General features: G+C 45.1%; 1 protein-coding gene across 1 annotated transcript; it reads left to right on the plus strand.

The window, feature by feature from the left end:
- The first annotated feature begins 5,976 nt into the window (after positions 1-5,976).
- On the plus strand, positions 5,977-16,005 carry FAM98C (family with sequence similarity 98 member C). Its single transcript, XM_072122925.1, has 8 exons — positions 5,977-6,186; positions 9,227-9,375; positions 12,274-12,408; positions 13,465-13,640; positions 13,784-13,855; positions 14,450-14,566; positions 14,817-14,984; positions 15,770-16,005. The coding sequence occupies exons 1-8, from the start codon at positions 6,074-6,076 to the stop codon at positions 15,914-15,916; spliced, it is 1,077 nt and encodes a 358-aa protein (XP_071979026.1). The 5' UTR covers positions 5,977-6,073; the 3' UTR covers positions 15,917-16,005.
- Positions 16,006-16,495: the final 490 nt, after the last annotated feature.

Here is a 16,495-nt window from a genome sequence, read left to right on the forward strand (position 1 = left end):
TCACAGCAGGGACAGCAGAGAGCTCAGGCGCAGGTCACAGCAGGGACAACAGAGAGCTCAGGCGCAGGTCACAGCAGGGACAGCAGAGAGCTCAGGAGCTGGTCACAGCAGGGACAGCAGAGAGCTCAGGCGCTGGTCACAGCAGGGACAGCAGAGAGCTTCAAGAAGGGTCTAGATGCCTTTTTACACCTAAATAACATTGATGGTTATGTTATATAGAATTGTTTCCCATAAATCCCTTCCTCATCCAATCCCTTCCCTTCCTTGGTTGAACTTGTGTCTTTTTTCAACCGTATAAACTATGATACAATTTGGGAAGATGTAAGAATCGGCAATGGCATCACCAAAGTTTTGGATTGGTTTTATTTGGTGGTGAACGTTACCATGTATCCTGGGCCTACTCTCTATTTCATCTATAGACTGACGTCGATGGTGTATATATAAGTTTTATAGACCACTCTCCCCTATAGACTGTAAACAGTGCAGAGTATTATGGAAGAGGAACATAAGTGCAGCCTATTGCCCATATGTAATGGGCATAAATCCCGCCTTTTCTATCTATAGACCCTTATAGTCCTGACGCACAGTAAGCACCTCCAAAACTTAACCAAACAAGACGATCTAGCATTCTGCACAATAACTTCCATCTTCACTAATGTGTCATTGCCTGAAACCACTTTATCGATTACATATAGAGTATTACCAATAGGAAGTTTCCTAAAATATTCCCATTGATCGCCACTTGGCACAATCCCAATGCACATTATGTTGACAATCTACTTTTCCACCCCTTGGCCTTCCTTAGCGGGGGGGGGGATTCCACTTATAGATAATTTTCATGTATTGGTTTGTATGAGACCCCCTGCATATTTCTACATATATTTTGCTTTTATGCATTACTAGGATACAGCGAGATACTGATGCAGCTTTGCGTCTTTTGTGAGTTGCTTTAGGTTTTTGGCAGTCCAAAGGAAATCAAGTGCCCACCACTAGGTGGTTTTTTTAGGGTCCTACAATGATAAGTTATCGTATATCTGAATGCAGAGGATCTTAATGTTTGGTCCTTCACTGTTTACTAGAATGGGAGGTCACGTGTACCCCGTTCGAAAGGAGCGAAGCTGAAGCTTTGGGGTAGATGGAGATCGAGCCAAAAATGTACTTGAATATCAGCCCCTTAGAAATGAAAGTCAGTACTTGTTTTTGTTCACATGGTGGTTAATGGTTAATACCTCTGGCGCTTACCTCTTAGCGTATACAGGTGGTCCCCTACTTAAGGACACCCGATTTACAGATAACCCATAGTTACAGACAGACCCCTCTGACCTCTGGTGACCTCTCTGGATGTTACTATAGTCCCAGGCAGCAATGATCAGCTGTAAGGTGTCTGTAATGAAGATTTATTCATAATCCTTGGTCCCATTACAGCAAAAAATGTTTAAACTCCACTGGGGCCAAATTTTTTTTTTGTCTGGATCTACAATTTTAAAATATACAGTTTCGACTTACATACGAATTCAACTTAAGAACAAACCTGATCTGTAGTATCAGGTCTATCCACTGAACAGAGCAATGTTGCCTGTTTTCCATTTTATTATCTATGTATCAAAAGGGTTCTCCAGTCATAGCAAGTTAGGGCCTATCCATAGGGCCTAACTTCCTGATTGGTGGGGGTCTCAGTTATGGGACCCCATGGATCCCGAAAACTGTGGTCCATTGTACACCTGTTACGCTTGAGATGCTGCTCTATACATCTTTATGGCGCTGAAGAAGATTACAGGCCCATGTGCGACTGGATGCTCCAGGCAATTTGAACATAACAGGGATCTGTGGGGGGCTCCATCACTGAGACCCCCCACGATCACCATGTTAGGCCCTAGCCTGTGGGTAAGGCCTCTACTTGCTATAACTGGAGAACCCCTTTAACCCCTCTTGACCTATTTGTATAAATTAATTATCAAAATTTTTAGAATTTGAAACTCCTTTAAAGGAAATCTACCACCAGGATGAATGATTATAAACCAAGCACACTGACATACTGGTGTGCGCCCCCTCTGGCAGGATCTGCTCTTCTTGTAGCTTCGTATGCTTTTGTTTTTAAGAAAAAGACGTTTTAAAAATTATGCAGATGAGCCTTCGGGGGCTCCAAGCTCCATTGACATCTATAGAGTCTGGAGCCCCGGCGGCTCATTTGCATAATCTGTGAAACTTCTTTTTTTGCAAAAATAAGGTCCTAAGAAGCTAAAAGCAAAGCAGAACCTACCAGAGGGTGCACTCACCAGTATGTCAGTGTGCTTGGTTTACAATTCTTTATCCTGGTGGTAGATTTCCTTTAAGCATCTGCACTGATTCTGTTAGCTATAGGTAACAAAGGAAATTGTACTAGGGGTAACCCGACTTTTAACTTCCCATCCAAGGCACTTGTTGTTGACAAATATCCTGTAATAATGTGAAAAACTACTGCAAAATATGTTGTAAATACTGCAGGAGGGTGCTGAAGTTAGACGACCCCTTTAAATGACATTGCCCGGAAGCAGAGAAGGAGCAGATCACTGACATTTTGAGGCCTCTTGAAACGAACTTGGAAGGTCATCCTGAGAAATCCGTCACCTCCACCTCCAAATCCACATCTTCACTGCAGACAGAGGTGCAAGTCATCATCGCACATGACACACACACACACCTACACACAAGCCTGTAAAGTTTGCACTAGCTGTGCAGTGTTCTGTATATTGCTGGAATGTTTTATTGCTATTTTGTATCAAACGGAAAAAAAAAAAAGGTTGCTATTAATTTTTTTTTTTTTTTTTTTGTGGTTGGAGCTAATATCTTTTATTTCTCTTGAGGAATATATTGTGTTTTTTTCTACTGTTATTTTGTACAGAAAGATGGAAGGTAAAAATAGATCTTATTGTTATTTTGTTCTTGCCTCCTAGAAGCATAAAGTGAAGCTGTCGCATACTCTTAAGAGAAGGCGGTTATTTTGTGGTCTGGACCATCTGTGGAACCGGTCAGAGGCGTGAGGCACCAAGTGCCTCCATGCCCGGGGTTATCAGTAGTAAATTATTAAAAAAAAAAAAAAAAAATAGACCCATAAAATGGCCGCTTCCTGCCGTGTGCGAAAGACAGTTCCACTTTAAAGGAAAAAAAAAAAAATACGATATTTAAAAATATTAAAAAAAAACAAAAACAAAATGTCGACTATATTTAAGAAAAATTTTAATAAACTTTGCAATTTATTTCACTTGAAATCGATCCTATTTTTAAATTGTGTTTGATATTTTGGTTCTGACGCTCTTCCTCATGATAAGAATAGATTTGCGAGGTTCAAATATATTTAATTTTGCATATTACAAATGGTATCTTGATTATGGTTCTTCTCCTTTAAGTTTCTTACTGTAACCCCCCCACCCCCGCACCCTTCATTCCTTCTGATAGTTCAGTGTTTCAGAATATGATTTAATCATTAAATATGTTTATTTTTTAATGAACGACACATCGGTGTACTTTGTTCAATTGGATGGTCGGCTTTTGTATGTGTGTGAGCAATGGGTGGCATGACAGCGACATCAGAGTCATGAGTGATGTAGTTAGCAGCACTGCACTGAGTTTGAACATATAGGGGGTCATTTACTAAGGACCCGAATCGTGTTTTTTCGTCGGGTTGGCTGTAAATTACCGATTTGCGGCGAATTCCACCGGGTCTTTGGCGCACGCGATCGGATTGTGTCGCATCGCCGCCGGCATGCGTGTGACGGAAAATCGGGGGGCGTGGCCGTCAGAAAACCTGATGGATTCGGAAAAAGCGCCGTATTTTAAAAAAATATGTGTCTCATGACATCCACTTACCTGCACCTGGGATAGCTTGGTGAACTCCAGTGAACTCCGACGGACTTCAGCGCAGCAGCGACACCTGGTGGACATCGGGCGCACTGCCTTAGTGAATCACCAGAAGACCTGAATCAGCGTCGGAGAACCCGCCACTGGATCGTGAATGGACCGGGTAAGTAAATCTGCCCCATACAGGTGGTCCCCTACTTAAGAACACCCGACTTACATACGACCCTAAGTTACAAACGGACCTCTGGATGTTGGTACTTTAATGTAATTTTGCCTTGGGCTACAATGATCAGCTGTAACAGTTATCACAGGTGTCAGTAATGAAGCTTTATTGTTACTCCTGGTTCTTATGACAATGGCATTTTTAAAATCCAATTGTCACAGAGACCAAAAAAAAATTTGTCTGGGGTTACAATTGTAAAATATACAGTTCCGATTTACATACAAATTCAACTTAAGAACAAACCTATAGAATCTATCCTGTACATAACCCGGGGTCTGCCTGTACCTCATGCAGGCTACTTGTATATCAACTGTGTACTGTTCCCCAGCCTCAAACAACGGATCCGCAGTCTGTTTTTGCAATTGTGCCTCATTAGCATGTATGGTAATCTGTTGCCGAGCCATATGTCTGCAAACATGGTCAGTGTTAGGAATCCGCGGGACGATGGATTCCCGTTTGGATCAGCGCTGCGTCGCTCAATGGTTTTCTTATATCAGTTGATCTCTTATTGGTAAAACACAAGGCGTTTCAGCTCCGGACGAGAGCCTTCGTCAGATTAAATCATATACATCAGATTACAAATACATTGATTTTAGATATAGACTTAAACTTTCCTCGTCACTGATGACGTCCGGCGGATGTGACGTTTCCATTCAGGAATAAAGTTAAATTAAAGAAAATTATTCCTATGGAAACGTCACCAGCGCCCGACGTCATGTGTTTTACCAAACATATATGGCGCTATGTTTGCACAGTGTCAGATCTATATGTAATAAGGTCACATCGCCAACGTTAGTAGCGAGGAGGGATGGGGAGGAAATGGCAATAATAAGCAATCAAAATCTGTCAGCATGCGTTGCGAGTGTGATGCGAGTTCATGTGGAACGGGCCTAAGAGCTCCAGCCGTGATCCCACGATGAGGCATCATTCCATTTCCATTGCGTTTGTTAAATGCAATGTCCCCCGCTGAGGTCCACTGGAGTTCACCTTCTTCTTCCCGGTGCATGTAAGTGCTGATCTTGCAACACAATTTGGTTTTAAATTCTGCAGTTTGTCCAAATCAGTCGGGTTGTCCGACGTCCACGCCCCCCCCCCCCCCCGCCCGATTTCTGTCGCATGCAAGCCGGCGCTTATGCTGCACAATCCGATCGTGTGCGCCAAAAACCCAGGGGGAATTCATGGCCAAATTGGAAAAAATTGCGAAAGGCCGGCGCCACACAGGGCGCTTTTGTCTGCGTTTGCAAACGCAAACGCAGACAAAGTCGCGCCCACCGGGGCGGGCCTCGGCCCGATCGCATCGGCGTTTCTATGGAAACGCCTGCGATCGGGAACGAGACGCCGGTGTTTCGCGTTAAATTAACACGAAACACCGGCGGCTCGTTCCCGATCGCAGGCGTTTCCATAGAAACGCCGATGCGATCGGGCCGAGGCCCGCCCCGGTGGGCGCGACTTTGTCTGCGTTTGCGTTTGCAAACGCAGACAAAAGCGCCCTGTGTGGCGCCGGCCTTACCCGACGGAAATGCGTCCGTGGACCTTTAGTAAATGAGCCCCAGTGTGTTCTATTTTGCATAAATGATAACTTATCAGTCAGTAAGAACCATATTTTATTCGGGTCAATCATCCTTGCATGTACTTTCTGATATTATTTCACATTTTTACACTTTCTCGTACCAAATGTAGAAAAAAAATAAAAATAATTAAAAATAATTAAAAACCTCCATACAGGTATGAATAAAATGACACAAAAAAAAATAATGACATCAGAACTGTCCACCAGTGACGTAATTTTCAACATGGCACTGGTGGCGTGACGTCACTGCTGCGCAGGGAAAAAGTCACCTCACGCAGCACTGTCCGTCCATGGACGATGTCAATAAAGTTCGAAAACCACCGCTAAATAAAGAAGGCATTCTGATTGGTCCGACGCGCGTGACGTCAATTTGATGAGTCAGTGTGGGTTGCTAGGAGACAGTAAGAAGCAGGCCCCGACCTGTGGCTCCGGGTATAGACGCTATGAGTGAGTCCGGAAGCGAAGAAGCGGAGGCAGAAGATAAGATGGAGGAGGAAGACGGCGGGAGAGTGGAGATATTACTGAGGCACGGGGCCGCGCTGCTGCAGGAGCTCTGGTGAGGAGGCGGGGCTCTGTGTCAGCGGGGCATGCTGGGACTTGTAGTTCTGATGGTAACATGACGTCATTGCAGCTGCTTCTTTCTCTGCTGGTTTCCACTTCCTGCGGGGCTTGGTGACGTCACAGGGTCATTTATAAACAATCCATATATACAGTAGGGGGAGCACCTATTGGCTGGGGCCTCTTAACCCCTTAGTAACCAAGTAATTTGTTTGTGTCACTGACAAGTACAAAGAGATGTAACTTAAAGTAAATCTTTATGAGGACTTGTATTTTGTTCGGGGCAATTCATCTCTCCTAAGTAACCAAGCCACACTCATAATCTGCCCCTTACTCCACCTCCACACAGTATGCAGCCCCCTCACATTGTGTCCCCCTGCTCCATGTCACTTGTAGCCCCCTCATATTGTGGTTCCAAGCAGCTCCCCCCTCATATTGTTCTACCCAATGGTTCCCCCTCATATTGTACTCCCATGCCCCCCAGCGGCCCCCGTCCTATTGTTCTACCCCTAATATTGTGTGTCCCCCCCCCCCATTGGCTACTGCTGATATATTGAGGTTCCCCCTCATATTGTGCGCCCACCAGTTAGTGGCTTCTTCTCATTGTGCCCCCCTGCAGTTTCCCTGCATATTGTGCTCCCCAGTGGCCCCCCTCATATTGTTCCCCCACCCCAGGGGTTGTGTAGTGGAAAGGCTATAAGGCACTCCACATAGGAGCATAACAGACCACTACTAAAATAAGACATGACAGAGTCAAAGAAACGGCACATGAAACAATCGCTGTGCCCAAGAGCTCACAATCTACGAGGAATTTGTTCTATAGCGTCGGAGGAAATCTGAAGCCAAAGCTACAATAACAAGGGGCCAGTGAGCGGAGGGAAAGCATTGATCCCCAGTGTTTATTAATATTCCAAAGTCCATTGTGTCTGAGTATTTACTGGAATATCTGGTGCCGGCAGCTGTGAGTGATCAGTGCCGTATATACATGACTCTCTTCTGTCATAGCACTACAACTCCCAGCATGCAGAGTCATGTGCCGTATATACATGACTCTCTTCTGTCATAGCACTACAACTCCCAGCATGCAGAGTCATGTGCCGTATATACATGACTCTCTGCTGTCATAGCACTACAACTCCCAGCATGCAGAGTCATGAGCCTTATATACATGACTCTCTTCTGTCATAGCACTACAACTCCCAGCATGCAGAGAGTCATGTGCCTTATATACATGACTCTCTTCTGACTCGCTATGAGCACTATAACTCCCAGCATGCAGACGGTCACAATGTGCTGGGAGCTGCACATCTGGAGCAGTTTAGGTTTAAACTCTATGACCTAGAATCTCTCCATAGCAAGTATGTCACCTGCAGGAGGGGAGTTGAGACTGTTTTAGGGAGTATTATGGGTGCAGTCGCATTCCGTCGGTTACCAAATGGCTCTAAAGCTACAAGGTATAATGAGAGGTGATGACTCCATGTCCCAGAAGTCTTCCCATAGCCCTACTTATACATTGCAGGGGGTTGAGGTTATAATGCAGTTTTGGAGAAAGTGCCTCATAGTTTTTCAGTTTTCCTTTAGGATTTGGTCTTGTGAAATAGGAACAAAACTTAACACTTGCCACTGATCTAGTATTGGGTGAATATTTGGATCAGTGCCCAGAGTTTGCCTTCATTCTATTAGAAACACAGGATAGATGAAAAGTTCATAAAAGTTCCTCCCTGCCCATTATCCGCCATTGTTTTTCTGTCCTTGCTGGGACATATCAGAATATTTTCTTTTTGGTGATGCTTGTTAACCGGTGGGAAGTACTCGGGGAATGGCTGGGGTGGAATCCTGGGCATAACTACAGTGATGGCAGCTGCTATATGACCCACAGTGTTTAGTGTCAGGTCGGAGGATGAGGCCCCTTAAGAGTGGAGGATGTGCACCATTATATACATATTCATGTACAGGATAACATGTATATAACATAAATGTGATGTGTATCTGTGATCTGTGTAGATGCTCAGTGTGTGTGTATGTGTATATATATATAATGTTCCAGACAAAAATTCTTTTTCCCCCAGTGACAATTGGAGTTTCAAAATTTTTTGCTATAATTGGACCAAGGATTATCAATAAATCTTCATTACAGACACCTTACAGCTGATCAGTACAGCCTGGGACTATAGTAACATCCAGAGAGATCACCAGAGGTCACAGGGGGCAGAGGGGTCCGTCTGTAACTAAAGGGACGTCTACAAGTCGGGTGTCCTTAAGTAGGGGACCACCTGTGTATATATTAATGTAATATGGAACTTTTAAAGCGGGAAGGGGGCCCAATTCAGGGCCCTACCTCTTTAAGGCCCCTTTCACACTTGCGTTTTTCACATGCGTTTTCTGCTGATGCCTTTGATGTACAGAACTTGCATTGCACTCTAACCGATTGTAATCAATGTTTTTTTTCAGACTTGCTTTATTTTTCACGCACACACATGCGTCTAAATCTCAGCAGGCTCTACTTTTGCAAGTCACGCACGTGACTAATGCACCGTACAAGTTTATGGAGATGCATCAAAAACGCATCGCGCTCTGAGACACCGGCAAGTCCAATGCAAGTGCAATGTAATTTTCACTGATCAATTGCCATAGAAAAGATAGAGCTCAGTCCTGAGTCCTTTTCATGTGCGTTATCTGCATCGGAAATGCCCCCCCAAAAAAACGCACATAAAACACTGAGACACTGAACAAACTCTGACTGAAAACTGATGAAAAATGTCGGTTTTTCACTGACCAAATCCTGATCAGACTGTGACATGATCTGTAACGCAAGTGTGGAAGGGGCCTGAGTGTTTTCCATGCTGTTCTGTTCTCCTTTTAGGACTGCAGGACCTCCTCTCCTGCGCCTTCCGAGCAGATAAAAAAGCAGGCGTCTATCCTTGCTCCCAGCCACCTCCCCTATGAGGACCCACACGGTCCCTGGACCTACTCCTGGTGAGGTGGTATATGTCCTGTCTTGTGTGCTGTAACCGCTTTATTTTTGGTGTCTGTTCTAGCTATACAGGACCTCTGTCCCGTGAGGAGGACCTGCTGTGTTCCTGTGAGGCGGGAGCCGAGTGCCAGCTCTTTACATCGCTCTGTGTGTGGCTGGTATCTGAACTGAAGTCTGTGTCCCACCTGGTGGAGAATGTCAGCCCAACCGAAGGTGAGGAACATCTGTATAACTGAGGCGTCACAGGAGGAGCATTGTTTTTGCGTTGCATCCAATTTTTCCAATTGGCTTCTATATAAAGTTTTGCTTGGCTTTGTCTCCTGTTGATGCTTTTTCTTACGCTCAGCGCAGGCTGATCTATTCCTCGGTCTATCTGTAACTATTATCTGCTTCTCCTAACCGGTAATAAACGCTCTTTACTTTCTATGGGTCCATGCACATGGCCTTGGATTCCACAGCTTCATGCATTGGCGCACTGCCTGGACCACGAAAGATAAAATATGTCCTATTGCACCCCGTCTTTGCAGCCGGGGCAGTCTGTGTCTGTTGTCATCAGCGATGGGAGTGCTGCTCATGCTGGGAGTCAGGCCACAGACAAGCAATCACTGTCCCTCATGTTCATGTGCATGAAGCCTTCAGGTTTAAGGTTGTATTCCCCAACCAGGAAGCCGTGGACCTTGGATCATTTGGTGACAGGCTGCAGGAGCAGCCACGGACTATGGGTCAAGTGAAGGTACCGGGCTTCTGCTCATCACACTACAGAGACATTCGGGCTGTGGGCAGCAGAAGGTGTAAGAAGTAAAAGGCCTGTAGCAGGGCTCTGCCACCTTGCAGGAGCGGATGCTGGCTGAAGGCATCAATGGCTTCCACCTATGACATAGAGCAGAGTCAATTGTTGCTTGCTCTGTGCCCTGTATTTACGCTGATTGGTCTGAGGTCCAGAGCTCATTAGTCCACCAATCGTACATTGATGGCCCCAATTTACCTTCCCAAACAAACTGCTATGTTACATAGGGCTATGCCCACACATGTCACCCATACCTTTGTTTTTATTTTCCAGCTTCTCCTTTCTTGCCATAGTTAATTATAACAATAATTCTTTATTTATATAGCGCAGACAGATTACGCAGCTCTGCACAGAGATTGCCAAATGAGTCCCTGTCCCCCATGGTGCTCACAATCTAATCAACATACCAGTATGTTTTGGAGTGTGGGAGGAAACCGGAGGACCCGGAGGAAACCCACGCAAACACGGAGAGAACATACAAACTGCTTTTAGACATATGCAAATGAGGCTGAAGTGTTTTGGGGGGCATTGGCAAAGCGCCTCAGTACTCCAGCAACACCCCTGCTACTCTCCCACTGTCCAGCACCTTCTCTCATACTTCCCCCTCCAGCCATGTCACTGGGTCCAGTGAGATATGGAGCCACAGCCCTGAGACGCCACCCATGGCACTTCAGCCTCAATTAAAAATCTCTAAAGGGCAGCTTTGGAATAAAACTATCATCTGGACAATCAAAACGAAGCCATGAGTGTCCTATATGAGCGCAGCCGTACATGCATAATGTAGCAGTTAGTTTGGGTAGGTAAATCGTGTTGACTGATGCACTCCTGTTGTAATGAAGTTTGGCCACTAGATGTCAGCGCAAGCAAATAAAATAGAATATTGCAGTTTTTTTTACTTGACAATAAAAACTGAGAAAAATCAGTGAAACTAGAAGTGATTCACCGGGTGCCACTTTCTGATGAGAACGGACCTCACGCCGCTGTCTGTGTTACCTGTACCTGTACGTGGTTTCTTATAATGACATCAACGTAACGTGGGGGAGTAGGTGTGATAATGTACAGGAGCGGAGACTGGGCTTCATGTAAAAAAAAAAAAAACCATGTTATTCTGATATTAAGTTATCTGAAGACTGTAGATTGTAGCTACTACTGTGCAATGATGTGGTATTGTAGGAATATTACACTATACATAAACCTCATAGTGGGGTGTAAGCTTCACAGATGCTTGCGTTACTTGCGATGGCCCAAACTTTGGGTAAAGATGTATCCATGAGTTTGGCTTTGATCAGCATACTCTCCTTTATCACAGTCCTCCTTTAGCGATATGATAATATCTTGTTCATTCACTTCTCCTCTAAGACTGCAGATAACGCAACGATGTAGACCCATTCACCCACTCATACCTTTATATACCTATAGAGGCGGTCCGCTGCTTAATGATAGGCAAACAAACTAATAGCAAATCTCAATGTAAGAAAAAATTCCAAATTACAGGAGGTCCCCTAATTAAGGACACCTGACTTACAGACGACCCCTAGTTACAGACAGACCTCTCTGCCCCCTGTGACCTCTCTGAATGTTACTATAGTCCCAGACTGCAATGATCAGCTGTAAGGAGTCTGTAATGAAGCTTTATTGATAATCCTTGGTCCCATTACAGCAACAAATTTTGAAATTCCATTTGTCACTGGGGCAAAAATGTTTTTGTCTGGAGCTACAATTTATAAAATATACAGTTTTGACTTGCATACAAATTCAACTTAAGAACAAACTTATGGACCTGGTCTTGTACGTAACCCGGGGACTGCCTATATCTGTATATAGATTTCTCATGTATCCAGTGGTGGTGGAGGCTTCGGCTCATGAGTAACTGGGGAGTAAGTGTTGTACGTACATTGCCACCAATGTATAGTATTATATGTACAATATGAAGGGTTTCTGTGCACTTTATGGTGCATCCTGGATTTTTCACACGCCGCGTATAAATGGGAGGGTCTTGGCGAAGAACGCGGGGCCTTCACGGATCCTTTACCACATAAAGACCTGAAATTGACACCAGCTACGGGGGTCTCATGGCAGACTTCATCGTAACCCTTTACCTCTTGAAGAAGGAGAGGGTCATTTATATCAGGCAGTTATCTGCCTCTTCAAAATGAGGTTCTTCAGCAGTTCAGTCTTTAACAAATTTTCCCACATATTAGAAAGACGGCTAATGAAACATTTTAGTGATGTTAATTACATTACAGTTTAGGAGGAATCGTCGCTCGGGCCGGGCCGCCATTCTTGTTTTCGGCTTACTGTAATACATTCCGTCTCCTCTTCAGGCCCGGCTGACTCTGAGACCTTCCAGTTGGAGATGAGCGGAGTGATGAGCGAGCTTCACTGTCCCTACACATCGCTGACCACTGGAAACGTAACTTCTAGGCTACTGGAACCTGCTAACTGCCTGCAGCTCATCGGTAATAATGCATAATATACAGCAATTTTATACATTAAGGGGATGTCTGGATATTGAAAAACATTGCTGCTTTCTTCCTAAAACAGCACCACACCTGACCATGGTCAGTACTGGTATTGCAGTTTGGCTGCATACAAATTATTGGAGCTTAGTTGCAATACCACGCACTACCCATGGTCAGGTGTGGCGCTGCTTTAGGAAGAAGACAGCCATGTTTTTCAACCTCCGAGCAACCCCTTTAATCTATCTGGAGACAAACCGTTAAGGTATGTTTAATTATCCGACCGCAGCAGATAAGCTGTTTAAAGGAACAGTCACAGCTCATTCATCAAATTATACCTTGTGTAGGACCTGCAGGGAGAAGTAGGACCCTAAGTTTGAGGAATACAATGAAAATGAGTCCTGCTCCTGCCTTCAGATCCTGCGCCTTGTATTATTCCATGAATTCGCTTTGACTTGAGTGTTCCTTTAATCCAGTGTTAAAGTTGATCTCCCCTTTAACCCCTGTAGCAAATATTAAGAATTTAAAGGGAGGATGTAGTTGCGTCTAGTAACTGGTTCTATTCTGTTGGTGTTCTTGCTTCATATTAAGAGTAAGCTCCCCAAATATTTAGCACAACTCTCCTACACATTGGGGCAGAGTTACTTACCCGGTCCTGTCGCGATGCCGCGGTGCGTGTCTTGGGAGATCATTCTAAGTGTTAAATCCCGCACGATGTCCGAATCTGTCGGGATGTCGGAGCCCCCCCCCCTATTTCTGTCGCGTGCAAGCTGGCGCCGATGCACCAAAATCCGATTACGTATGCCAAAATAACAGGAAATCGTGGGAAACCCGCCAAAAATGCGCTCCGCGGACCCTTAGTAAGTAAGCCCCATTCATTGTGTTTAAAACTCTTCTTCCACCCCTTATCTATACAGTGGCAGTAGCCTCCACCACAGACTCAAAACTAGATGTGACCTGAACTTTTTCTGCAGCATGGTGTATTTTTGATTTTAGGATTCAATTATTTATAGATCTTTAACAAGTCCGTCCATTTTTTTTTTTTTCCCCCCGTAGTATTCCTGAGCACAGAGCTGGAGGCGGCTCGACTCCTGAAGAAGCCCACCTCTGAACCTGCACAACATGACGAAGATGTTCTGGATGAGTTGCGCCTTATAGGAAAAGCTTTGGGTTTGCCAGAGATTTCTCCGGATGCCCCAGTGTCAGAGCTAATGAGGGAGCTGGAGAATAAGGTGAGCGGCATGCATTGGGTCAGTGGATTGTAAGCTCTGTGGCAGATGCCCTTTCCACTCTCTAGAAGTGTGATTATAATGGTTCTGGAGAGAGGAAAAGGCATTGAGTTTAATTTCTTTATTGCTTTCCTTTCAATTCTCAGATCACAAACCTTTCTGGGACGGTTCCTATGTCTCCCCCTCTCTTCAAAGTGCAGCTGCAGCCTGAACAATGGGTAAGAGTTTTTCATTTTAGTATTTTTTTTATGGCACCAATGGATAAAAAAAAGGATTAAGACTATTATTACTCATGTTCCGACTGTGGTATCTTATATTTGTTATCCATGGCCTCCTTCCTTCTACAATCAACTTTTGCTAGTGAGCCAGAAGGGCTCTGGGGGGCATTACCAGAGCCTCTCTGTGCTGCACATTCACATACTGTGCAGGAGCACTTCCCCCTCCCACTGTGTACTAAAACTTCCACAGTTGTTATGAGATCAGACCTAGTGCGGGGAGAGGGGGGGGGGGGGCTGAGGGAGCCGAGGGGGTGAGTGAGAATCTAACAGCCTGTGCATCTGCAGCATGGGGGGCCTCTGATAACACCCCCAGAGCCCCACTGGCTCATTAACATAATTATAAAAGTTGAACCAAAAAAAAAAAAAGATTATTACCACGGTGCCTGGATCTAGGTATTGGCGACTTTAATCAGCTTATGCTTTGAGGCAGGAAAACAAAAAAATATTGTAACCTTCAGATGGAATTCTCTAGCGCTGTCCCAATCCTTCTGGGCAATCTGGTGCCTATCATTTTCACACTTTCTGTGCTCATAGGAAACCCTGCAGGAGCTGCATCACTCCATGCTCAAGGAGTATGAGTGCAGGATGCGGATGCTGGTGACGCGATTTGATGTTACGGTGCAGTCATTCCACTGGTCAGAGAGGGCTCAGGTCAGTTCTTCATTGTACGGCTACCTGCACATCATCATGTACATTCTCCAGCCACAAACATGGCGTATGTTATTGGTGTATGTATCGTCCTTGTGCTCACATGTAAAGACTCCGCAAGCTAATCAGGAATAAGACCTGCTCCAGCTCCTGTTAGATGGTCCAACCCTTTAGTCCAGGAGGTAGACTTTATGTATCCTAGATATAGTGTATACTCTTTAGGTAGCGTATATCTGTTCTTTTCTTGATACAGGTAAAAGGAAAACCAATGAAGGAAGTCTACTGGCCATTGAGAGAGTCTCTTACATCAGAGTCTAGGATCACAATCCCACATTTATTGGCTGCACGAGAAGACTACTCCCGAATCCTACCCACCTGCAATGCCACCTTCTGCCTGAAGACCCGCAGTGCCATCCAGAAGGTATCCACTATGGCTAATGTCCCTGTTAAAGGGGTTCTCCACTCAAAGCAAGTTAGGCCCCGTCCTTAGTCATGAGACCTCCTTGGATGTTGAGAATGGAGGTCCGTGGTATCCTTGTTGTGCTGTCGAAGAGTACGGCACTCTGCTATCTCCATCAGTACCATAGGAATGAATGCGCATGTGCAACTGGCTGCTGCGGTCATCTCAAGCTCAACAGAGTTACAAAAGACCCCCCTGTTCTCGAGATCTATGGGGATCCTATCAGCTCTGACTGGAGAACCCCTTTTAACCTCCTTTATCCTTCTCTAAATATGTACACTGTGGTTAGATCATAGACTTTTTTGGGGGAAAAAGTTACTCCATATCCCATTACACAGTGGTCAAGCTTCTTTATATCCTTCATCTCTGAGTTTCGTGCTCATTTAGTTGCTACAATGGTTTGCTTATTGAACTAGGGAAAACTGCAAAGCAAAAAAAGGTCACCATCTCTTAAAGGGGTTGTCTGATATTAATAAAAACTTATACTGGTGGACTGTGAAAAAAAATTAAGCTGTACTTGCCACCCCCAGCGCCCCCGTTGTCCCACTCTGCCGTGCCCAGTTTGTTTACAGGGGCACAGAAGCTCCGCTTCAACAACGCTGGCTGCCTGGCACGTCCACCCGTCCCTATGTCCCAGGGTGGCAAGTACAGCTTTATTTTTTTCACAGCCCACCAGTAAAGTTTTTATTAATGTTGGACAACCCCAACTAACCAAAAGATTTCAAAATGTGTTTTATGTATTCTAGGTTCTCATGATTGGTAGCGTGCCTGACCGAGGAGGCCGGCCTAACGAAATAGAGCCTCCAATGCCCATGTGGGAGAAGCGGAGGGAAGGCGGAGGTGGACACGGACACCAACGATGGGGCAAAAGAGATAAGAGAAAAAGGAAGTGAGCCCCAAAGTATCTCATGTGCCTTTGTAATGCCAAACGAAAGGGTTTTATGGGCGCAGAATAATGGAAGCCGACCTGTGGGCCCGGCCATTCTTATCAGAGTCTGACCATGCACTCGACTGGTGACTGCAGCCTCTTCATATTGATCTGATCTGTAAACGGGATGGCGCTACACCGCCCCACACTGTCCCATTTATGTAGACGCCATGCAAGCGGGGAAGAGGCTGCAGTACTCGGACAATTGATTGGTGGGGGTGACAGTAGTAGCACCACCATTGCTCTAATGAAATTGGCTTCCGAAAACCTCCTCCCGTGTAGTTCAGTCAGCAGAATGGAGTGTGTATGGGGTTTCTCTATTCCTGGGGATAGGTCATCAGATTGCACTTGATGAGGGCTGTCCTCTGTATAGTGGGCACATTACAAGGAGCGGCAGCTCAGTTCCTATTCACTGAAAGCTGAGCAGTAAAGAGGATGTAACCCGGAGCTTCTGGGTTTATCTACCATATGTTGTGTTGTGCAATTTCAAGTGTTGGAACCCCACTGATTGTAAACTGATGATCTATTCCCTGGATATATTATG

This window comes from Engystomops pustulosus, chromosome 9 (assembly GCF_040894005.1).
Source record: "Engystomops pustulosus chromosome 9, aEngPut4.maternal, whole genome shotgun sequence".
NCBI classification, from domain to species: domain Eukaryota; kingdom Metazoa; phylum Chordata; class Amphibia; order Anura; family Leptodactylidae; genus Engystomops; species Engystomops pustulosus.